This window comes from Dreissena polymorpha, chromosome 2, assembly GCF_020536995.1.
Source record: "Dreissena polymorpha isolate Duluth1 chromosome 2, UMN_Dpol_1.0, whole genome shotgun sequence".
Taxonomy (NCBI): Eukaryota; Metazoa; Mollusca; class Bivalvia; order Myida; family Dreissenidae; genus Dreissena; species Dreissena polymorpha.
Window position 1 is genome coordinate 18835715 of NC_068356.1, and position 26939 is coordinate 18862653.

Consider the following 26939-nt stretch of genomic DNA (forward strand, 5'->3'; position numbering starts at 1 on the left):
ATATTTGTTGTTTGAACACAGAAAAGATCATTTTTTTATTTCGCGATGTTATGAGGTTTAAGACCTTCAATAGTGGCTTTATTTTGTACAATATAGATATGCGTATTCAAACACCAGAATTCAGACAAGAAAATACCCCTTTTTGTTGTTTTAAACATTTAGCTCTTGCGAAGACGCTTTGTTCGAAACCCACACAGATAACGGATGCAAGGTAGAGGTTGCATGAATCGAATACTTGGTAGCCTAAATGCTTATTCGCTGTTACATGTGTCACCTGGAACAAAATGTATAACAACACTTCCACATAGAAAACTGGACTGACATGTGTTTTACATAATCTTCTTGCCATGGGCCAACATAGTTATGAGGACAAAACATGACAGCTCAAATGTTGACAATTTAACCAATTAGATACCGTATTTTGAAAAAAAAATCATTTTAAGGGGATATTGCTAGTGCTGAAATAGTTCATACTGGAAGATTCAACACGGCTAAATACCTTAAAATACCTTCAAAGGTACAGCCATAAAAAAGAATATGATGCTTTTGAGGAAACAAGAGGGCCATGATGGCCCTGTATCGCTCCACTGTTTTTAATGCGAAAAAAGCGTGCAATGCGCATGGGTTGAAATGTACTCAAGCATGTGACTTTCTCTTTCTATCCCTCGTCCCACTGGGAGCTTAAAGTTGGAAGGGTGAGCATTTTTATATATGGAAAACGTTACTACGGAAAAAAGCCCGGGAATTGTCGCACAGGTTATAACGTAGGTACATTTATCTCTCCAAAAGATATTGTCGTTCTTTCTATTTCACATATTTTTAGATGCTGAAGATCAAATCTACCCATGTTCTACAAGATTAATGAAAGTTCCTTCATTCAATCATGAATCTTTTTCCGAAATTCCAAAAAGTGTTTGTAGGTTTCAAAGTTTCTGTTACTTATATAGTTCATGACATATGCAAAATACCCTGTGGCAATGTTTTTTGACGAATCAAATTTTCTTTAACAACTTTTTAATGGGAGCCTTCAAGGGATATATTTGGCCCCAGGGGCATAATTTGAACAACCTTGGTAGAGAACTATAAGATGTCACTACATACCAAATTTGGCAGCCCTAGGTCCAATGGTTATGGACAGGAAGATTTTTAAAGTTTGCACAAAAGAGGCTTGATATAAGCATATGTTCAGTCTTGTGACCCCCGGGGCGGGGTCAAATTTGAGCCCAGGGGAATAATTTGAACAAATTTGGTAGAGGACTATTAGATGTCACTACATACCAAATTTAGTAGCCCTAGGTTCTATAATTATGAACAAGAAGATTTTTAAAGTTTGCATAAAATAGGCCTTATTTAAGCATATGTTCATTTTTGTGAAACCTGGGACAAGGTCAAATTTGACCCCAAGGGCATAATTTGAAAAAAACTTAGGTAGAGAATTTTAAGATTATAATACATACTAAATTTGGTAGAAATAGGCCCAATGGTTATGGACATAAAGATTTTTAAAGTTTGCACAAAATAGGCCCAATATAAGCATATGTTCAATTTTGTGACCCCTGGGGAACGGTCAAATTTGATCCAAGGGGCATAATTTAAACAAACTTGGTAGAGGACCATTAGATGTCACTACATACCAAACTTGGTAGCCCTATGCCATACGGTTATGGACAGAAGATTTTTAAAGTTTGCACAAAAGAGGCCTTATTTAAGTGTATGTTCATTTTTGTGACCCCCGGGGCAGGGTCAAATTTGACCCCAGGGGCATAATTTGAACAAACAGTAGAGAACTATTAGATGTCACTCCATACCGAATTAGGTAGCCTTAGGCCCTAAGGTTATGGACAAGAATTTTTTTAAAGTTTTCACAAAATAGGCTTTATATAAGCATATGTTCATTTTTGTGACCCTCAGCGCAGGGTCAAATTTGACCCCAGGGGCATAATTTGAACAAACAAAGTAGAGAACTATTAAATGTCAATACATACCAAATGTGGTAGCACTAGGCCCAATGGTTATGGACAAGAGATTTTGAAAGTTTGCACAAAATAGGCTTTATATAAGCATATGTTCAATTTATTGACCCCTGGGGCGGGTTCTAATTTGACCCCAGGGGCATAATTTGAACAAATTTGAAAGAGGTTCACCCCAGGAACATTTGTGTGAAGTTTTATCAGAATTGGACTTGTAGTTTAGGAGGAGAAGATGTTTAAAGAAAAAGTTAACGCAAGGACACACGACGGACACAGGACCATGACATAAGCCCCGCTGGCCTCTGGCCAGTGGAGCTAAAATTAGAATGAATGTTTTTATGCAATCGCAAGCTCGGCCTGCATGCAAGCTACATATACACGCAATTTCAGGTCAAATACCTCAAATAAGACTTAAATTATTTAGAATTCACAATTTTTTATATTTGTAGTAACAGTGACCTACACATTTGCACACACTCCCAAACATACAATCCCAAATAAGGTTTCCATGCAAACCTACATAATCCTGAGCTAAAGTTATAGACAGGAAATTAGCGATCCACTTTTCGTTTGTAGAAGTAGTGATCTTGGCCTTTAGCCGTCTGGCTCCAAATGCAATTAAAACTAGATCTTTGTTTAAGCTAAACACAGACAATTACTTCATTATAACTGAAATTGCAGAGCTAAAACAATTGTTTTATCTACTTTAAGAAAGCAGTCAGCTTGACCCGAAACAACCAGAATACAACCCCTAGGAGGGAATTAGATAAAGCTTTCTATAGCTAAAGTTGTATGACAGATGTGCAACTTCAATTATGAACCAGAAAACACCCATTTGCTTTTATTTCAAATCTAAGTTACAGTGATCTTGACCTTGCCCTACCTTGCCCCTATGACAAACAAAGGAAAGCCTTCATGCAAGCTACCTACACAATTTCATTGAAATATCTATATTTCCATGATCATCCAAACTCAATATAATGTGATGCTTTTATATTTTAAGGAACAGCGACCCTAATATTGTTCCATAATACCTGAAATACAACCCTAACCTAGTTTATCATGCAAGCTCGCTATATCACAAGATTCATTAAGATTGGTCCATGCAAACTAAAGTTATTGAATAGAAACAACCTGCAACATGTTGCATTACCGCAATCTAATAACCAGGATTTCAACAAACATGATTTTCAAATTCATTGAAAACTTGGTAAAAAATGAAAAATTCCATTTATCACTGGAAAAGTTAGCAAACATAAAACCAACACATGATGTGGCATGCATGCCATTATAAGCACTTTACACAAAAAGATATCTTAGTATTTATCATAAATATAATATATATGATACATGTTAACAATAACATCTCAAAATAATTTAGCACAAAGCATACTGTTAGTATGAATGACAAGAGCAGAAAACGACATTAAGGAAGACTTCAAAATATAAATTCAAGCAGGATAAATGTGCACTTGTTATTCTCTTTACACCTGCCACCATTCGTTAGCATCAATGGCAACATGATGGACAATCATTTTTTATTTAATTGATTAAAACTAATAATATACAGAAGTAACACTTTTTCGTTGAAATAAGAATGATAAGCCTGTGAACACAGGCTAAATCAGAGACAACACTTTCCACCTAGACAGGATATACATTCAAAAGAGACTACCTTAAAAAAAAATCCAAAAATGTTATAATGTTGTTCCTGATTAGCCAGTGCAGACTACAAAAGCGTTTTTGGGACTACAATTAATGCACATGGATTAATCCCCTTTTCCTCAGAGTGCTTAGTATTTCAACCTCTGAAAGTACATATTTTTAACAGGAACTATCAAATAATATGCCTTAATTGGCTACAGCATGCTATGATAAAATTAAATAACTGAGTACAAAAAACATATGTTGGGACACAATAGCAATTTTCTTTTTTTTAATGGAAGAAAAAACACATAATATAATATCTCCAACTTTGTGGGAGAATCCTATAAGTTTGAACAATGCTGACTAGGTCATATTAAATATTCAAGAAATAAATAACAGCAAATCACCATCCTAAATTAAACAAGACTATTATCAAGCAATATGGTCCTCCCCTACCGGTGAAACTCCACCATTGTAAGAATTTAATATTTTTTTAATTTTTATATTTGTTGCCATAGCAACCAGAATTTTTGACGTAGGAACAAAATGAAATGACATGCATAATTTCCATATTGCCATCTATCCATGTTTCAAGTTTCATGAAAAAATATGAAGAACTTTTTGAGTTATCGCAGGATCCAGAAAAGTGTGACAGACTGATGGACACACAGAGCGCAAACCATAAGTCCCCTCCGGTTTCACTGGTAGGGGACAAAAAGCAACAATTTAAAGCTTATGCACTGCTTTATGACGTAATATTATATTGCATAACAACACCACATTATATGTTGCATCTTACTGATAAAATAACAGTAATTTGTAAAACAAACAAAAAATATTGGCATTATAAAATACACATCACAGTATACTGTTACCATGAACACAACACATAAACACAAAAAGCACTAAATTACTAATCATTTCTTTTAGAATTATAAGACCATCGATCTCTATAATTAAAAATATCATGTATAGAATGAAATTCAAAACCCATCATAGCAAGTTACAAATCACATTATGAGCATCTGCAAGAACCATATGTGTCTAGGTTAACTCCAGACCAGCCTGCGCATCTGCACAGCCTAGGAGTTACTCTGTCTGCTAATGAAACAGTGAAACCTTGAGTAACTTTATGGAGGACAGTGTAGCTCTTTACCATAAGACACATATTCGCATGATGCAAATGGTATGATACATTTTAAAGTCCCCGTTCATAGCTATATATATGGGTAGAATCGTAAGAAAACGTGTTTTTATTGAAAATCCGGTTGAAATCGGGTGAAAACAAACAATATAGCCATTTTTATTTTGGGGTCGAGTACGGTAAAGTACGAAAATGACCTAATTAATATTCATGATACGACACGTTAATCAAAACTTAACAAACAGGAGGGCCAAGATGGCCCTAGTTCGCTCACCTGAGAGAAGTTGGTTCATTCAATCTTTACCAAACATCAAACTTGACCTAGATATTGTCCAGACAAACATCCTGGTCAAGTTTAATCATTACTGAACAAAAACTCTGGCGTATGGTGTTTTTGTTTTTGTAAAATTTGACCTGGTGACCTATATTTTGAGTTGCCTCCTCTTACCAAACATCAAACTTTTCTTACAACAAGGGCTTTTTTGTAAAACATGCGAAATTGTGACCTCTAGAGAGTTCACAAGGATTTTGTATAATATAATGAAAATTTGGACAATCTAAGGGCAATAATTATGGCATTAATTATGTGATTTTGTTCATTATCAAACTTGACTGAGATCTTTCAGCAACTTTGACAAAGAATGCGTGAGAAATGTGAATGCTAGAGTGTTTACACACCAAATGTGGACGGGCTGACAGCGGACAAAGACCAATCCTAAAACCTCACCTGAGCAATCAGGTGAGCTAAAAAGTGTGTTTTACCGATCTGAGCCATTTTCCAACTTGTCCGAGAAATCAATAAAACCAATATATTGACTAAGTTTCACGATGATTAGGCAAAAAATGTGACTTCTATAGTGTTCGATCACAAGGTTTTTTTCTAGTCACATAAGGAAAACTGCCCCACCCCCCCTGGCCACCATGTTTTTTACCGATCTGGACCATTTTCGAACTCGTCCGAGATATCAATAAAACCAATGTTTTTTCCAACTTTCATGATGATTGGGCAAAAATTGTGACTTCTAGAGTGTTTACAAGAAATATAGAAAAATAAGGAAAACTGCCCCGCCCACTGGCGGCCATGATTTTCATCCGACCGGAACCACTTTTGAACTCAACCAACATATCATTAAGACAAACATTTTGACAAAGTAACATGAAGATTGGGCATGAAATGTGACTTCTACAGTGTTTACAAGTTTTTTCTTTTTTTTGACCTTGTGACCTAGTTTTTGACCCGGCACAACCCAGTTTCGAACTCAACCGAGATTTCATTGAGACAAAGCTTCTGACCAAGTTTCATGAAGATCGGACAATAAATCTGGCCTCTAGAGTGTTTACTGACAAATGTGAACAGACGGATGGACAGACTACGGACAAAGACCGGTCACAAAAGCTCACCTGAGCAATCAGATGAGCTAACAAAATTTAGGGGAGAGAAGGTAAGAACAAATGCAAATACATCTGTTACAGACGGAAACTGAGTTGCAACGCTATGTTTTTGCTAAATCTATGTTTTTATCTTCCATCTGCTAATAATGTTTAGGGAAAGCTAAATATAGATATAATTTGCATAACTCGCGAAGCTGCAATGATATTCGCCTATTGCATGTATTTATGAAAATTTATATATTATTTTATCGATTCAAAACATATATTTAAATGAATTTATGTTAAGTTTATTTCTCGCTTTCATTTCTATGCAAACCAACGATCTTTTCCGCGAACAGGGACTTTAATCATGAAATCATTGAAAGAATAACCGTATAACCTAAACCTGTAAAGATTGTCTGGGAACTTCCTTGAACAAAGTTTTTAAGGCATGATCAATACTCATTAAAAACCTTATGTATTGATAAATTCAACACACAAATTAATGTTGAAAAAAGAATGCTTCTGAAACATGTGCATGATAAGTTCTTATCAGTAAAACACAAGAGAGCTATCTTTTAAAATCTTTTATCCTACAGCTAAATGATTTTATAGAACAAATACGACTCATAAAGAAAAGGTTTTCTTTATCGCTATCTTTAGATCCTGTTTATAGCAGTTATTTTTAGAACATGTATATAGGGACTACTTTTTTGGCCTTTCACCCCTGATTGCGTCATTTAGGTCATTGGGTACGCAGTCGTTTAACGAGTGTGTGTGTTTATGATGGATTATTATAATATTATGAATGTGAAAAACACAGTGTTTGGATATAAAACTGGAATGAAACAGGTGAGACTGCATTTTCGATTTAGTTCAATGTCAAATGTACTCGAATAACGCGATGTTTTGTTGAACAATTGATGGATTAAATTTAAGAAAAGTGTCAGTGAATTGTTCTTTAACTTTTCAAAGGAAATCGATGTCGAATTAAAATGGTAATTTCTTTGATGGTTTAGTCATTCCTTTGTCAGTCGATCAAAGAATGTCTATCCACAAAGAATTGCCTGCTTACATCCAGTGCTTTAAAATGGAAAAGATGGATGGCGATGAAGAAATTTGTCTAGAATTTTAACTCGTCATAGAAGCAAATTAAACATTACGACAATAAACATGGACGTGGTTATTATACAACTTCAGTGAGTAGAACAATACTTTTATGTAAGTAAGTATAAAGTGTGTAAAAAGAAGAGTTGTTTAAAGACTAAAATTAACAATATCGGCGGAAATAACTGCTGAATCATGCTTCACGTAGCCACGGTATGTGTCTACACATTTTGTAAATTTCAAAATGGCGGGAGTCATGTTTGTTTTTTGTTTTTTTACAGTGGTGAAACAAGAATTGTAGTTTGAACACAACCGTCTGTGTTCTACTTGAGTGTGTTACATTTGGAACGCTGATTAAATTTGAATAGAGGCTTAAGCGATATTTTGTCTCGTTACTTTTCTTTTGCGTGGAATTCTTAAGGACTATTTCGATTTCCGTAAACAGGAAAGATCACAATAAATATTACTACGCAATGTAAGATTCAGTTAATTTAATGTGTTTTTGCTTTTATTTAAGGAATAAATTAAAAAAAACAATATTGTAGGATAAATAGAATACTATTTTAGTGTGATTGTGTACTTAGATTTATCCCACTCTTGTCAGAAAGGCTTACAAGGCTCGGCAAGCCTCGCCATGTAAACCTTTCTTCACTCGTGGGATAAATTTAAGTACACAATCACACTAACATAGTATTCTCTATAAGACATAGCAGACATTCATCTTGTGACTTTTTGTGACAAGTTATTTTCAAACATATGCTCCGTGTACAATACAGTAAACACTACTGCATAATTTACATGTTTCTGCCCACCACATTGATTTGAATAAAACACAAATCAATAAATAAATAAATGCATATTAAACTACATGACAAATATACACAGGTACATATCAGGCATATTATATGAACATTATAATGTTTCTTTCCAAAACAGCAAAGAAAAAATATGCTGCATGTAATCAGTACTGAATTAACAATCATATGATTTCACATAAATATATAATAAAGTATAATCTACTGGCATAGTTAATAACACATTGTTGATGAAAAAAACAGTTAATTAACTTAACACATTCATCAGTAATATTGAGTCGAGACATCATACTAGTGCATGTTTAAAAACAAGCAAAACATTTTGTATCAAAAACTTATTTAACTAGGAATAAGTCACATACACTGATGACAACATAATATATTTTCCGACACTAACAAATCTACTATATATTCTTTGGTTGACACAATATCTAATAAAAGGTATATTATTCAGTCAAAGCTGGTCAAAATTCCTTGTTAAACTATCATCTACACATTTAGGTCATTCAGCTATGATATTTCCAGCCAAATCAGCCATATTGTTAGAAGTATTGACACAAAAATTGGGGCTAACAGACAAGGCGCAATAATTGGATCAAAAAAGTAGCCTAAATTCCACTCTACACAATCTTTTTCAAATTAAGCTTCTCAGCTGTTTAAGTTTAAGCAAAACCATAAAAAAGTTTAAAATGAGTTGAAAACATTTTTTTTGAGACTACATGTATATATTCTGAAGCAGACAAACAAACAATGGGTAAAAGCTCTGCCAACATTGGTAGAAGCCAAACTTTATTTATAATTTCATAAGTTTGAGCGCGATCCGACCAGTAAAATTTAAGATTACATGTAACTGAAAACAAAAATTGTTGGGACTTAATAATCTAAAGAGAAAACATAGACAAAGGGCCATAATTCTGCCCAAACTCGACCAATCCAAAATGCCTTTCTTTACAATCATCAAAACACTAAGGTGATTCAAATGTGAAAGTTTGAGTGAGATCAACCAATAGTTAAAGAGAAGTCAAAAACACAAGCTCTAAGACCTGAAGAGCAGACAAAGGGCCATAATTCTTCTAAAATGGGTTGCAGCCATATTACTTTTTTTCAGGCAAAATTCCTTATTTTACAATCATCAAGGAAATTTAACTGTTAAAGTTTGAACAAAATCCACACAGTAATTACAGAGCAGTTGAAAGCACAAGCTTAGGGACTTGTGTACATACATACTGACCTACGGAAAAGAGAAATACTTAATGCCTCCCATTCCTTCGGAGCATACAAATCTTGATGTAATTATTAAATATGAATTTGTTGAAATTAAGTTTACCAATTTCAAGAAGTTAAAATTTATCTGAGCATTTCTTTTTTCACTAACCACGCAAGACTAGGTAAAGCTGACAACATAAATTGAGCAAAACAATTAAGTATTGGTACTGCAAATCCTTTCAACAGAGGTATATTTGTTCAGAAACAATATTATATCTACAATCAGTAAATATGCTATTTTGACTAGTTAAGAATCTGTTTTTAATAACATTTTTTATTTACCGATATTAAAACTCACTATTGTAATAAAATAATTTGGTCTAATCAAATCTGCATTACTTCTCTATTCAAACACATATTTAAAGAATCATAAATTTGATTCTTCTAAATATTTTAACATCATTTTTTTATCTATATGCTTCCAATTCTTTTGTAAATATCCGTTCAGTAGCTGTGACTTGCGTAATTTCAACCTCTTGCTGTCTCTTGATTGTATTACCACAGATCTTGCATAGTTCAAATATGCCTGCTGCTGTTGATTACTTGGCAACACTTGGGCCAATGCCATGCCCCGCCTCTGCAATCGCTGAATAGAGCGCTCCAATTCACCGATTCTCAACAACACTTTCTTCCTGTTTGTCTGTATGCACTGCTCAGTGCACATACCCACTGCTGTGTCAAATTGCAGGGAGAAGTTTGCATAGTGAAGAATGAACTTAAGAAGGTTGGGGATTGATTTTGGTTTCTTTTCTGGGAACACCACACTGTCAAATTTTCTGAAATAGTTTGTCACAATCATGACTATTACCAAACACTTGGTCAGCTATTTGCATGTGGAAATAAAAGGGGTAAAGTGTAATGCTCATCTACACTTAATTTTGATCAAATATTTAAGTTGCATTTTAATTGCTTGAGAAGACTTTTAGTTTGCATCACAAACTCATAACATCAACTCTTGTGTACTGAAGCAGAACAATGTGAACATATTTGGTAGGGGACCCTCCATGGAACATTTGTGCATGTACATTTTCATGAAGATTGAAACATTATATATGTCAAATATACCCAACTGAAATTCTATTTTTTAGCTGAAGTACCATTTTGTGCAACAAAGATTTTTTCTTAAATTTCTAGATATTACCTAATTTTTATCCCAACATGACCCAGTTTTGAAAAAAAGTTGAGATTTCATCTAACCAATTGTTATGACCAAGTTTCATGAAGATTGGGAGATAAAGTGGTCTCTATTTGAAACCCCCGACATGAACCAGTTACAAGGAATTTAATTGGGACAATTTGTCTAACCAATTGTCATGAACATTGGGCAATAAATGTGGCCTCTAGAGTGTTCAAAAGGACGAGGAATGACCAACAAAAGGCGATCACAAAAGTTCACCATGAGCTCAGATGAGCTTTAAGGTTTTAAGGTTTAAGGTGTATTACTATTATTAGCATTGGTACAGTAATATTGTACAGTAAAGCAGAACAATATATGCACATTCAATAGAGAATCCTCCAATAAACATTTGTGTACACTTTTGAGAAGAACTGATAAGGGGTTTTGATATGCCCTCCAACCAGACGACCACCTGCCCAATGTGCTTAATTATCTATAAGCAGAGATTTTTTTGTAACAAAGCCAGCTAAACATGATTATCATTAGTAACACCTTGATCATGATAGTTTTACGAAAAATTGTTATTATAAAAAGCTTTATTACAAACATGTCTTTGACCTAACCATTTTCCAATAATATTCCACACTACAGCTGACTCACCTGTGTGCAGGCAAGAATATGACAGTAGGGAACCTGTCTACAGTAAACTCCCAGGGGAGATCATTCTGGTCTGCATTCACTCTGCCAAGAAAAGAGTTACCTGCTCATTTTGTGTACAAGTGATCTTACAAATAACCAGTTACTTTGACAAACAATAATGCCATTTTTACGTTACAGGTCAAAAGATACAGTCAAAGCTCCAAAATCAACATTCTACAATAATAACTTCAACACATTTCCTCCAGATGTTTTTTTGACAGGACACACATGCTACATGAAACTTAAGTTCCATTAAACATGAAACTTAAATGCCATCAAACACTGATGTCATTCTTAATATGGACCATGCAAAGTAAGTGTTAAATGTTGCTCACCAGCTGAGTGCTGTATTAACTCACACATTCTTTGACTTTAAAATACAAAAAAGTACTTACCAGGTAAAACATATCAGATGTGGGGTTTAAATTATGCACACATTCATCGAGGGCATATTTGTAGTGTCTTAACTTTATACAATGTAAACTTTGACATAATTTGAACCATGCATTGATTCAACACAAATTCTGGAGTTTATGCAGTAAACTAGTCAGTATTAAATAAGGGTCTAATCAGGGTTGCAAAATTAGATGTAAAATGTAGATCAAAGATAATTATTATTATCACATATTATGTCAATCTGAAAATGTGTGTTGAGTGTTTTAAACTTACACTTATAGGCACATAAATTATTTTGAATTTGTCAACTTGTAAAAAAAACGGTCAACACTTCTGTTCTATATGGCATAAAGTTTTTATATAGAATTAAAAACACATATGGTATCAATAAGGAAATCATGACATTATTAATGACATTTTTATTTGTGCATGCTTTCTGGTGGAAACAATGATCACCACGATAAATGTGTGTAATATAATTGTAAAAATAAATAGGGTTACACAATTACAGCTTTAAATCTTTGAAAAAAATGAATGTGATTTGAACTTAACTACAAATCATGATATTTGTTATCTTTAAAAATTAAATGGTAATATTTAAATACGAAATCACACATTTTTTATCTTAGAATAAATTGAAAATATTTTTTTTTAGGTATTTTATATAGAATATATTGAATACATGAATGGACAAAAGTGTCAATAACAGAGAACCTGACAATTGGCAAAATTGGTCAATATTCACGTTGGTCATACAATCATGCCAAAAGCGCACAAATTAGACTTCATAAAAAATTATTGGTTCTTTACATAGTAATTGCTCCAAAGAAGTCATACAAATTCAAATGAAGGATGATTTTAGTCAGAAGTCTAAGAGAGGCTGTGTGTTGGCAAGAATTGCTGAAGGTCAGCTACATGTACCTGGCAAACAGGATGTTACTGTTCCTGAAGTAGGAGGCAATAGTGAGGAGAGACTGAGCCACCTGGCGACAGAAGCCACACCAAGGAGTGTAGAACAACAGCACCACGTCCTGAAACATGCATGTACAATCAGACACAGTCAACAAGCTGTGCTCCAAGAAAACTAGGCTCTATTCATATGCTTAAAGTGTGGTCCCAAATTAGCGAAACCTAAATGCAAAGTGTGACGGAAAAACAGACGGACGGACGGTCTGATCACTATATGTCCTCCTTTGGGGGCATAAAAATAGCAGTCCACTGTAAGTCTTAACATCAACCAACTTAGAACGGCCCTTTTTGCCTAAAGTGGATTTAGAGCCTTAGAAGAGACTTCTTTGTCACAGGCAATACCATGAAAGTGGAAAGTATACTGTCCCAGACTGTCTCCAGACTGCAAGAGATGAATGAGGTTGACACTCTGCATCCATACATTAAGCTCTGCCTTCTTGTGACATGCCTCATTGATAAAAACGTCAATATATACCTGTGTGTTATTGAGCACATCTGTGTGGAAGGTGCTGGCAGTGACCTCATGAAGGCACACACTGCGCTGAGTACCAGACCCACACTCACTTGGACTGGTTCCATCACTGGATTGACGACTGCGCACCAGGAGGCCAGACGTGTAGTTTACTACAAATCTAACTGTAAACAACCAGAAAAAATGCATTTAATGCAGAAAATAACCGGCGATGTGTTTGTAAAACACTATGTCCCCATATATTTGACTTATGACCTTGAAGGATGTCCTTGACCTTTGAACACTCAAAATGTGCAGCTCCAAGAGATACACATGCATGCCAAATATCAAGTTGCTATCTTCAATATTGCAAAAGTGTACATTAAATGAGCGATTTTGACCCATATATTTGATCTTGAAGGATGACCTTGACGTTGACCTATCTTCAATATTGCAAAAGACATGGCAAATAGTTTGCACAAACAAACAAACAAAGCAACAAACCAACAGACAGGGCAAAAACAATATGTCCCCCACTATAGTGGGGGGGGACATAAAAATTGCTTAAGATTTTTATTTTATTTAACACTTTTTTGCTTTCCCCTGGTCTTTAATTTGAACATGGCCTTAAAACTTGATTAAACACGTTTTAAAATCTTTTTTATATTTCTTGATGATGCTCTGAATTCCAAACACCTTAGCCAATTTTATGTTGTTTGGTATTAAGAGCACTTCTAAATAAACTGATAGAACTCTTAAATAGATGTATATTTATGAAAACATTTTATCCAAAATAGAGAGATATTGTTGTATTCTGAAACAAATGTCCCACCTACCACCACTTATTCCAAACATTGATCCTAGTGACAATCATTTTTCCTCTCATTCTGAGCAATACATTCTTCTTTTTTTTTAACCATTTCTAGCCTTAAAAATACGCATAATCTCGACACAGTCTATTCCCCAATACATCCGTTTAAACCCATCTCTTTCCATTTCCACATACTTACAACTTTTGCCACCTCTTCCCATTCACAGATATTTTGATATAATTAAGAGTAAAATTTTGAAAAGCAAATTCTGGTAAATATTGACCATAAAAATGCTCATGCAACACATTCACCATTTTTTCTCAAGCATCAGTATTACTTTTTGTTTAAAACACAGATATTTAAAGTTTGTTTGGAATAAAAATAATTGTTATAGAAAGATCAAAATTAACATGATAATGTTTGTATTGTGATCTTAACCAGAACATTAATAATTTTACTTCCACATGGCTGGATCTTTAATATAAAACAAGTTTCTTACAAAATTTACGGATCAGAATCTAAAACCTTCAACTGAAACCTAAAGAAAACCAAGGTCACCAGAACATGATAAGATATAACTGCATTTTTTGTAACATTCTCACTCATATGAGTCAACAAGACTAGACACTTGCCAAGCAATAAAAGTCACCTAACCGTGAAACTCCGCCATTTTCAGCAATATTTCTAGTGTATTTGTTGCCATAGCAACTGGATTTCTTAATGTAGGAACAAAATGAAATGACATGCATAATCTCCATATTTCCATCTATCCATGTTTCAAGTTTCATGAGAAAATGTGAAGAACTTTTAGAGTTATCGCAGGATCCACCATTTTCAGCAATATTTCTAGTCTATTTGTTGCCATAGCAACCAGAATTCTTGACGTAGGAACAAAATGAAATGACGTGCATAATCTCCATATTGCCATCTGTCCATGTTTCTAGTTTCATGAAAAAAATTTGAAGAGCTTTTTAATTTATTGCAGGATCCAGAAAAGTGTGACAGACAGACAGACTCACAGATGCACAGAGCGCAAACCAGAAGTCCCTCCGGTTTTACCGGAAGGGGACTAAAAATATAAGCTGCCTTTTTTTCTTTAAATAACTCTATCAAAAAATAAGTATTGAACTCTTTTTAATTTGCTTACCGAAACAAAGACAAAGGATAGTTATCATTGGTCTTGATTTACAATTTTCATATTACAAAAGCACTTTAATATATACACAGTGCCTGAGTACAGTCGAAACCAATTTGGCGAAATAATGGACTGGCAGTTCTCTAGTATTTGTATACATCTTCTTACCCAGGTTCTGATAGGTGACGTCCTTATTAAGTGTGAAGACAGCCTCATCATCTAGATCAACAAGTATCACAGACGGCGCACTATGACTGGAATGTGTAGACTGGATGCCAAGCCTCTCCAGGAATGCAGAATTATAAACACTATCTACGTAGTAGAAACTCACCGTTTTGTTTGTTCGACACTGTAAGCCAGTAAACTGTCTGGAATTCAAATCTTTTGGATTTGTTGCACTTTCAATTAAATCATTCAATGGTAGTAGAGACTTGGATTTTTGTAATGTTAATTTATTGTGATACTGTTTCATAAAAGTAGTTTCACCATTTACAACATAGGGATCAGTGTTTCTTCTGTATCTATTGGTTGATTTTGGGATTAAAGAAAAGGCAGTACTTTCTTGACAGCACACTGAATTATGCTTGTTAACATTATAAAACTGATAAAAGTCAGAGCATGAATTAAGCAGATTTGAAGACCAGTCTGGTTTCACGTTTGACTCCAAATCCAGGTCACAGACTGTGTCTCTACTGCCAAGTGGTTGATGCACACAGTATTCACAGTAGGACTTGTGTTCTGATGTCTTTTGTTTCGATAACAATGAAACACAGCACCTTGAAGTCAATGAGGGAAAGTTGGAGTAATAATTGGGAGACTTCATCTTAAGGCACTTTTTGTGGAATTGTTTTGCTGTTTCCATTCTTGAAATACTGTTATGAAGGTAGAGGCGCATTGCCTTATTGTAGACATTGGTTTTATTACCACAAGTTTGGTATGCTAGACTAGCAAATCGCACCTGAAAAACATGAAATTAATCATAAGCAAATGTACAGACATTTAAATGTGAAAGAATTCTGTTACCAAAACATTTAATCTATTACTAAGAAGTCAGCACAGCAAACAAATCCGCAAACAGACTTAATACAAAGTTAACAAGAGCACCGCATAACGGGTGCCAATGCTTGACTGCGGGTGCAGTTTTGATTAAACGAAAGCTTGTCAGAATTTTTTTGTTTTTTTTTAGAGGTCACAGTGACCTTGACCTTTGACCTAGTGACCTAAAAATGGGTGTGGCATGTAGAACTCATCAAGGTGCATCTACATATGAAGTTTCAATGTTGTAGGTGGAATCACTTTGATTTTAGAGCAAATGTTAAGGTTTTAGCACGACGCCTATGGCAGACGACACAACACGATGAGCTGGCTATGACAATACCTCGGGTTTTCTCCGAAAACAGCCGAGCTAATGAAATAGAAATATACACACAACAATGTACATGGCATAAGAACAATTTACATTTAACAATGTTGTTACACTATGCTGTTCAACCGGTAGGTCCCAGATTTAATCTCAACTGAGGAAGTTTTTCAAGATCTTCAAACAGACACCCAGGACTGGTTCTACTCAGGTAACAGACATGGGATTACTGTATATGCCCAGTAGGCCCTCTATGCATAAAGCCTGACTAAACAAGTTCAAACAAAGAACAAGGATGTCCAAGAGAAAGCTGTACTACCCGCAAATATTTAACCTTGAAGTGGTGTCCTAGAATTTCAGCCACAATGACTTACTTGTCTTTCTGCACATTGTCCCAATTACCTTATTATTATGACCAAGTTCGATAAAATCCATCAATGGATAAAGGAACTTTGGACCAGACAAAAAACATTTTACCTCTAAGTATGACCTAAACCTTGAGCAGGCATAACTGACTCATGTGTTCTATTTAGCATCTCATTGACCTAAATGTTGAAGCTAAGTTTCATAAACATCCTTTCATAGCTTTAGGAGATATTGACCAGACACAAAAATAGAGACATGACCTGGCTTCACCTTGAACAGGCCTGACTGATTAGTTGCTTCTGCATATCATCTCACCCAAATATTCTAGCCAAATTTCATGAACTACTTCAGAGGGTAAAGGAGATATGGAGTGACCACGAAAATGGAGGCAACAACATTTGACAGTATATCCTTGACTTTTAGCCAGCTTGATCAACGTATGCCTTCTGAACATCGTTTTAAATGACCTATACATATATTTCAGCCATGTTTTACACAAAAAACTTAAAGGAAATATGGAGCACACGTAAACATGTTATGTAGCAACTGAAGGACTGACAAAGGGAATTCCAAAAATACCTCTCCTGCTTTGCATCAGGGGATTCACAAATAATTAATACTGCTCAATACTGTATACCCAAAAATAACTAACCAACCTGCTGCCATAAATGAAATGTGCTAATAAATATCTACTTACCATATCATAGTAAGGATTAACGTTCAGCAGGGAGTTAGTGGGCCCAAACAGGAACACCGTGGCTCCCTGCTGCATGGGCACAGACAATGTGAGACTCTTCACCCCTGGGGGAACCAGCCAGGGCGATTGGCTCTGAAACATCACAATCAAAGCATTGCTGAATGAAAAGGTCTAATTATAGAAGAGGAGTTGCAAAAACATGTTAACAATCATATGCGTTACTGAAGATTGTTGTATAAAACTGAATACGGCATAGGACAGGAATTGCCAAAACAAGATAAAAGCAATAATATTTGGCTCTAATATAGAAGAAATGGAGAAAAAAAATGACTGGCGAAAAATGAAACTGACTAAAATGAAAGTAAAAATGTATATGAAAAGAAACGATTGAAATATCTAAACGACTTCATTATTTGGAATGAATGACCTGTCAACCATAGGCATATCAATCTAATGCCAAATAGTTAAATTAATAAATATGGTACTAAATACAGTTGGACTTTACATACTGGGTACTGAGCTATTAACCTAGTTTACACACACAAAAAATGAAAATTGTTTATTATTCAAGTGAGAATACTATACATTTTCTTTCTACTTAAAGCTTGTGAAATAATGTACTGTCTCTTTTTACTGAGAAAATTATGTCATGGTAATACCCCAAAGCAAACAAACAACATTTATATAGCTATTCATAAGTAAATCATTACTCTAAAATTGGATAAAAAGTTTTAACTGAATCCATTACAACCACATACACATAATACACAGACTTTAACTGCTACAAACTTTAAGACACACCATGTATTCCCTAGTTCTTACCAGGCCATGTACTCTGTGATAGAGAGAGGCTTCTAGGCTGTGAAAGGGAGGCTTCAAGAGCTTACACCTGACACTGGGAAGGCACCTGATTTCATTAGTAAACAATACATGGTAGTCACCTTCTGTTTGTGATGCAGTATCCAGTTGCTGATGTTACGGGCTGTCATGTTGAATGCTGGAGGGTACTTCTGAATAACACAGAGGTATTCAAATGTGTGTCACTAAACATCAAGTGCATAATTAAGTTTGAGCCACGCAATGGGAAGACAAAGCTTATTGCAGGTGTCATCCCAGATTAGCCCGTGCAGTCCACAAAGGCTATTCAGGGACAACAAATTGCGCGTAAACTGGACTTTGGCTCATAGACACTTTCTTCCAACGAAAAATACAACTGACAAAAGTGTTGGCCCTGATAAGCCTGTGCAGACTGTACAGCGGAGCTTATTTATATTTTTTTACCCCTGGAGGTGCTTGCCGATACTCATAACAGATTTTAAGCCAGTGCTCTAATTGTTTAGCCATTCGTTTATGATTGAAGCTTTAAAACATTTAATGAAACTACTGACAACTAGATACAACTTCTGAGCGGACGCCATGCTCAATGTTTAAAACGCACTAAGTGACCCCATGACCTAGTTTTTTACCTGCCGTGACCCATGTTCGAACTTGACCTAGACATCATCTAGATACAATTATTGACCAAGTTTAGTGAAGCTCGGATGAAAACTACTTGAATTAGAGAGCAGACACCATGCTCAATGTTTAAAACGCACTTTGAGACCCCATGACCTAGTTTTTGACCCGGCATGACCCATATTCGAACTTGACCTAGACATCATGTGGATACAACATCTGACCAAGTTTGGTGAAGATTGGATGAAAACAACTTGAATTAGAGAGCGGCCACTTAATACGGACCGACGGACCGACAGACAAGCTCACTCCTATATATCCCCCCTAAACTTCGTTTGTGGGGGTATAATGATTCCAGAATAAAATTACAAACTAAGACTTAAATTGTTCCAGAACTAAATACTAGTAGTAATTTGAACATTTGATATTGGTGTGAGGCATATGACATAATTGCATCAAAGCCAAGACAACATGTCTCTAATAGCAAACTTTGATACTTACAAGAGTGATGTTTCCTAGACGACCAAATATCAACCTTCCTGGAGTTTCAATGTCTACATACGCTGCAAGTTTTTTAGTGACAACCACACCGAAATTCACTGGTTGGTAAAAATCTACAAGAGGTTAAGAACAATGGTTTGAATATTTCAAAGAAAAATGTGTTACCCTGTCAACAAAAACATATTCAGTATGGTAAAACACAAACTAAATACAAAAATAAAAGTGTGCATACTTTGTCTGGAGGTTACTTTAAAATGAAATAATTATTTAACTTATGATTTGGGCACAATTTTAAAAATAAATGATCCAAGATTTGGAAAAAACTGGCTTAATGCATGTGCATAAAGCATCGTCCCAGATAAGCGTGCGCCATTTGCACAATATATCCAAGAACAACACTTTCCGCTTTTATGTTTACAGAGTCTCTTTAAACAAAAATCCAGTCTAGACAGAAAGTTTGACCCTGATAAGCCTGTGCAAAAAGGACAGGCTAATCTGGAACGGTAAATGCATGGACAGGCTAATCTGCAACGATAAATGCATTAAGTCCAGTTTTCAAGAGACTGACTCAAATATTGATCTCATTTATGGTATCTCCATTAATCTCAGAATTATCGTACATGAATGGCACACTAGACTGAATAATCAAGTATTTATTCTACAACAATTTTTATTTAAACAGCAAAAAAAGACTGACAAAGAAATGTCTCAATTAAAGCAATATGTCCAGATGAATTAATGCCTATTGATAACTATCAATTAAATTTTTAACATTGTTACCTAAAGCTATGACCCGAAGAGCTGCAAGATAGAACTGGTAGTAATCTTGGCCAGGGGGTTGTGGGGACGAGTTGAAATCAAAATACCCAATCACTGTGTTCTAGAATACAAAAATGCCATAGCTGCCTTTTTTTAAATTGATTGAATTTTGCAATTTCTTTTTACATTGAGAGTGTAAAAGTCTTACAAAGTCTGTAAAAGTATAAAAAGTCTTGTTTATGCATCAATGTTCACATTAACAGCTTACACAAGCTGTTTGTAACATATAAAATATCTGTGCAATTTAAAATAAATATAAAGGGCTAGAAAGCACTATAATCTTATCTGGGTTATCAGGTCACCCTGGGGTAACTTCAAGCCGATGGGTGACTAGAATCGGCTTGAAGTCACCCCAGGGTGACATGAGAGTTTGAGCCAACCAGAAATTCTAGTCCAACAAGTTCGAGCCATCAGGTTTTGTCAGCATTAAAGCATAGCCAGTTGATTCAATAATTTGGCAATGATTACAAATTGTACATAAAGTGATAAGCCTGCCCTGTTCGTCTTTCAACAGCATGCATGATGATTAACCTATACCGGTATTTCCTTTATTATACCTTGTACAGGAATGTTCATTGTGTTAACTTAAGTACTAGCAAATCAATCATAATATAAGTTTTTTTCTAAAGGTTTCTTGTAAAACTTTATAGCTCAACATTTATTTTAGAACGTTATGACCCTGGCCAGCACTCACATCTCCCTGCACTGAGAACTCATCCAGCTCTACCACTGAGTACAGGGGCTTCAACGGGTACAGGAAACTCTCCACAAACTTGACCAAGTACTCAGCCTGCTTCTGTCCTAAAATACACATTTCCATGTGGATGTGAGATGTATCAGAAATATGAATATGAGATGTATCAGAAATATTGATGCGAGATGTATCCTAAATATGGATGTGAGATGTATTGGAAATATGGGTGTGAGATGTATTAGAAATATGGATATCAGATGTATCAGAAATATGGATGTGAGATGTATCAGAAATACAGATGTGAGATATATTGGAAATATGGATGTGAGATGTATCAGAAAATTGGACATGAGATGTATCAGAAAGATGGATGTGAGATGTATCAGGATTATGGATGTGAGATGTGTCAGAAATATGGATCTGAGATGTATCAGAAATATACATGTAGATATGAGATGTATCAGAAATATTGATGAAAGATGTATCAGGAATATGGATGTTAGATTTATCAGAAATATGGATGTGAGATGTATCAGAAATTATAATGTGATATGTATCAGTAATATGGATCTGAGATGTATCAGAAATTATAATGTGAGATGTATCAGGAATATGGATCTGAGATGTATCAAAAATATGGATATGATATGTATCAGGAATATGGATCTGAGTTGTATCAGAAATATGGATATGAAGTGTATCAGGAATATGGATGTGAGATGTATCAGAAATATGGACATGAGATGCATCAGAAATATGGCTGTGAAATGTATCAGATATATGGATGTGAGAGGTATGAGGAATATGGATGTGAGATGTATCTAAAATATGGACCTCCGATGTATCAGAAAGTTCAAAGATGAATGCGAGATGCATCAGAAATATGAACGTGAGATGTATCAGAAAGATAGATGTGTGATGTATCAGAAATATTGATGTGAGATGTATCAGAAAGTATAACGTGTGATGTACCTGTATCAGGAATATGGACCCGAGATGTATCAGAAATTATAATGTGAGATGTGTCAGGAATATGGATGTGAAATGTATCAGAAAGATGGATGTGAGATGTATCAGAATTATGGATGTGAGATGTATCAGAAATATGGATTTGAGATGTGTCACAAATATGGATATGAGATGTATCAGAAATTATAATGTGATATGTATCAGAAATACGGATCTGAGATGTATCAGCAATCATAATGTGAGATGTATCAGGAATATGGATCTGAGATGTATCAGAAATATTGATATGAGATGTATCAGGAATATTGATCTGAGATGTATTAAAAAGATGGATGTGAGATGTATCAGAAATATGGCTGTGAGATGTATCATAAGGATGGATGTGAGATGTATCAGACAATCAGAAATATCGATGTGAGATGTATGTGAAATATGGACGTCAGATGTATCAAAAAGATGGATGTGAGATGTAACAGAAATATGGATGTTAGATGTATCAGAAAGATGGATGTGAGATGTATCAGAAATAAAGATGTGAGATGTATCAGAAATATGGATGAGAGTTGTATCAGAAATATGGATATGAGATGTATCAGAAATATTGATGTGAGATGTATCAGATATTATAATGTGTGATGTATAAGAAATATGGATCTGAGATGTATCAGAAATTATAATGTGAGATGTATCAGGAATATGGATCTGAGATATATCAGAAATATGGATATGATTTGTATCAGGAATATGGATCTGAGATGTATCAGAAATACGGATATGAGATGTATCAGGAATATGGATGTGAGGTGTATCAGGAATATGGGTGTGAGATGTATCAGGCATATGGACATGAGATGTATCAGGAATATGGATGTGAGATGTATTGGAAGTATGGATGTGAAATGCATCAGAAATATGGATGTGCGATGTATCAGGCATATGGATATGAGATGTATGAGAAATATGTATGAGATGTATCAGAAATATGGATGTGTGATGTATCAGAAATATGGATGTGCGATGTATCAGGAATATGGATCTGAGATGTATGAAAAATATGTATATGGGATGTATCAGAAATATGGACAGGAAATGTATCAGGAATATGAACAGGAAATGTATCAGGAATATGAACATGAGATGTATCAAGAATATGGATGGGAAATGTATCAAGAATATTGATGTGAGATGTATCAGAAATATTGATGTGAGATATATCAGAAATATGGATGTAAGATGTATCAGGAATATGGATGTGAGATGTATCAGAAATATGGATGTGAGTTGTATCAGTAATATAAATGTGAGATGTATCAGAAATATGGATGTGAGATGTATCAGCAATATGGACATGAGATGTATCACAAATATTGATATGAGATGTATCAGAAATATGGATCTGAGATGTATCAGGAATATGGATGTTAGATGTATCAGAAATGTGGATATGAGATTCATACGAATGAAATTGAAAAATGTAGTAAAATAACAAGGAATTTCATAAACAACTGATGATATCAAAAGGTTCTTCTGATTGCAAGAAAACAGTTATTTATCTTAAAGAATGCACTTCCACATATCAAATGTATGTGACTGCAATAGAAAACTCTGATAACTTTGTGATTATATTCAAATGTACAAAATCTTAGACATTGGGTTTTTATCCATTATTTTCATTATGTTAAATTACATCTATGATACAAATCAAATAACATGTCAATGCTTACTTACCTGTAAATCGGTATCCATCCATGACTCCTGTATGATACACAAACAGTTCTGGGAAGGAGAAGAATTTCATTCTCTGGCGACATTCGCCCTTGTGATGCCAACAATTGATTGCAACAAACTTCACCTGCATGGTAAGAAGGCTGTGATCAATCAAAACAATGTTTAAGCAATAAAAATTAAAAATCTACATCGATTAATTCTTAAAATATAAATTTAGAAATATATGCAGTCTTCACGAATAACTTTTACGAGCAGTGGACATTCGGATTAGTAAGAGTTAAAAAAATCACTGGACCAAATTACTATTTACTAGACCGATACAGTTATGGGATTTTGACATAAATTAATCTGTTCTAGATCTATACCTAGATCTACTATTATGATATTACATTTTACTGCACATAACAATTTGTTCATTGACATGACCTTATGAAATAAATATTAAAAGAATGTAGATTGTTCAGTAGTTTATTCTCTACAAAGAACGCTACCTATGGTACTGAAAAGCACAGTGTTTTAATCGGAAAAGTTTGGAACATTTTTTACGCCTTACGGGTCAAACATATCACAATAAAATGTTCAATGTATCATAAATTAATGAATACAGACAAGATAAATAGTTTAAATGTGGCATTAAAGGCATTAAAAAACACATGTTATTCAGTTCATTTAACCTTTTAATTCGAAATTGACGAGAGTATTCGTTATGAATGAGACGTCATTGCGCAAATCTGATGCGCGCTAGTCATAATCATCCTGTTTTATTTTTATGATTTTCTTTGTATTTCATTACTGAATATGAACATTAATTTTCATTACTAGATTTGGACATTCCTTTACATCCAAAATTGACTGGACCATCGGACCAGTCATCTGTAATTTTCTACTGGACCGACGGTAAGTTTAGTGGACCTGGTCTTAGGTCCAGTGGCTAAATTCGAACACTGTATTTGGTATGCAAAATAAACATTTTACACATAAAAATTATGACATATCAAGTTTCTATCTTCAATAATGCAAAAGTTATGGCCAACGTTAAAGTTTTCCGGACGGACAGACTGACTGACATACACACTGACATACTGACTGACGGACAGTTCAACTGCTATATGCCACCCTACCGGGGGCATAAACACACACACAAGTATTTAAGCCTCAATCTTGGAAAACTGGGCTTAATGCATATGCAGGCACAAGCTGATAAGGGATGACACTCTCCGCCTTAACTGAATTTTCACTTAGAAGATAATGCCTTTTAAAGAAAATTACCAACAAAAAAATACATGCACAGGCTAATCTGGGATAACATTTAAATCTCATGCATTAAGCCCAGATTTCATAAAACTAGGCTAATTTGAACTAAGGCTAAGATGCATAGACTAAACTTACTGTGCTAGAAAGGACTTTTGCGGCCTGTATGAATTCCTCTCGGACCTTGATAGACTCTGCACACCATGGGGCATAATACATCACAAAGATGAACTCCTCATCTTCCAGCAGTTTCACAACTGGTGCAAGTTCCCCGTATGGGAAGTCAGCCACCTTGCAGTGGGGTGGGAAGAAGTGTCTAGGAGGCGCTGCCTCTCGTGTTATCTGCTTTTGATGGAAACTGAAATGCAATGAAATTCTAAATGAACTTTAATTGAAATTAAGGCTTACTGTAATTGATACAAATGCTGTTCATAAAGTGGCATCTGTTAAGGGAAACTTGACCAGGATAATCATGTTCATAGTGAACCACAAATCATAGACAACTAAGTGTTCAGATATATGGTCAAAAAATTCTTCAAGCATAAAATGTCAAGTCTAAAAAGTCTACATAGCTGTATCTTTATTATCCTAAAACCTCACATAATAACAATACAAATAAAAAAGATATTCTGTGTAAGGTGCTGCCATATTTGGCTTGCACTAAGATATATATGAAAACAGTCCTTGCTATTTTTTTGCCCAATTGGGAAAAGAACAGGAACCAAGTAAATAGGGTAGAATAAGTTTGAACAACCCTGAAATTGGGAAAATTCATGTTGTTAAATCTTCAGATTGGAAATTGTGAGTTTTTTTTATAGTTTTTTTGTATTAAATTACAAATGTCCATTTAAATATCTTTTACATTTCTTTTTGTTGAAATGTTCAGAATCAGTGCTCATTTTACTTGATTACTTGCAGATAATATGCTTCTGGAAGGAAATTCACTCAAATTTCCTTCCTTTTGGGAATTTTTAAGATGGCCATTGGAAATTTTGTAATGTATTATTGATTGGGAAAGTGCTTTTTACTGGTACTTATAATTAAAAAAACGCTGAATCCCCAACTTAAGAGAAAATTGTACCTGTGCAATAATAAACAGAAGATCAAGCAGAACTTAATTACAGCAGATTTTCAGAAGGGACCCAATTCTATTGTATGCCCTACCTGTTAAAAATGTCTCACCCTTTGGTGTCCCTTTTGTATGTGTCCTTGATTTAATTTAGTTTAAACCTATTTATTTAAGCTTGATTGCATCGAAAGCCTCAGGCTTATAAAAACGCTCTAGAGTCAGTTTCGTGTAACTAAAACCAGTACTTGGTGTCTTTGGGGAAGATCTAGAGAACGCTCCCCAAGTGGGGTTCGAACCCGTGACCTCCCGATCACTAGGCGGACATCTAATCCATTACTCCACGGCGAACTTATTAGACGCAAATTATTATTCCTAAACCATTTCCCACTCAGGAACAAAGTGAAAATGATTATCATCATCAGTGCAAAAAGCTAAAAACCAGAACAACCTGCGAGTAGCTCACAGTCTGTTCAGGTTATTTGCTGTTTGCTGTGCATCAGTGTCTAAGGGTTGGAAATGAAGCCTTCAAAACTTGAATCTAGTTAGAAAGGTCTTTAATTAAATTGAACTGTCTAAGGGACCACAATTGCGTCAAAATATGTATGTAAGTGGTCATGGGTTAAAAGTGGTAAAGGGTTAAGTACAGAAAGAATACTGTCTTACAGGCAAATTGAAATCTTGCATACTCTAAACCACCTAATTTCATAATGTGATTTCAAACTAACAAGCTCACTGATTTGACACGCCAATACACACTGAAACTGCTCCTTCCGCCCAGTCTTTAACAACACTTGCCAACATATTATTAATAATGAATTAAAAAATATTGGACAACAAAACATTTAAAATAAAAAAACTATTTAAATTTAATGTTATGTTGCACCTTTCTCCATCCTGCGTGTAAATCAGGAACATCAATGCTAATATCAGGACCAGCATTATTCTTGACAATCTGTGCAAAATACGAATAATTCTCTGGACACGACCACTGGAAACAGATGTTGACGTCCGTGGTCCTCCAGAGATTCTCTCCATTGAACGATCAACACGTCAGTAAACCGGAAGTAAATATTCGGAGATATTGGTTTCCAAAATAATAATTTAGTCCAGAGAATATCCGCATGAAAAGCC

General features: G+C 34.8%; 1 protein-coding gene across 1 annotated transcript; it reads right to left on the minus strand.

Annotated features, from left to right (window-relative positions):
- Positions 1-212: 212 nt before the first annotated feature.
- LOC127866094 (thioredoxin domain-containing protein 11-like) lies at positions 213-26877 on the minus strand. Its single transcript, XM_052406487.1, has 13 exons — positions 26692-26877; positions 24878-25097; positions 23489-23612; positions 20792-20898; positions 20059-20158; positions 19279-19391; positions 18264-18332; positions 17323-17454; positions 15068-15857; positions 12977-13137; positions 12454-12563; positions 11098-11178; positions 213-10096 (listed from the first exon to the last, which is right to left on the minus strand). The coding sequence occupies exons 1-13, from the start codon at positions 26841-26843 to the stop codon at positions 9688-9690; spliced, it is 2568 nt and encodes an 855-aa protein (XP_052262447.1). The 5' UTR covers positions 26844-26877; the 3' UTR covers positions 213-9687.
- Positions 26878-26939: the final 62 nt, after the last annotated feature.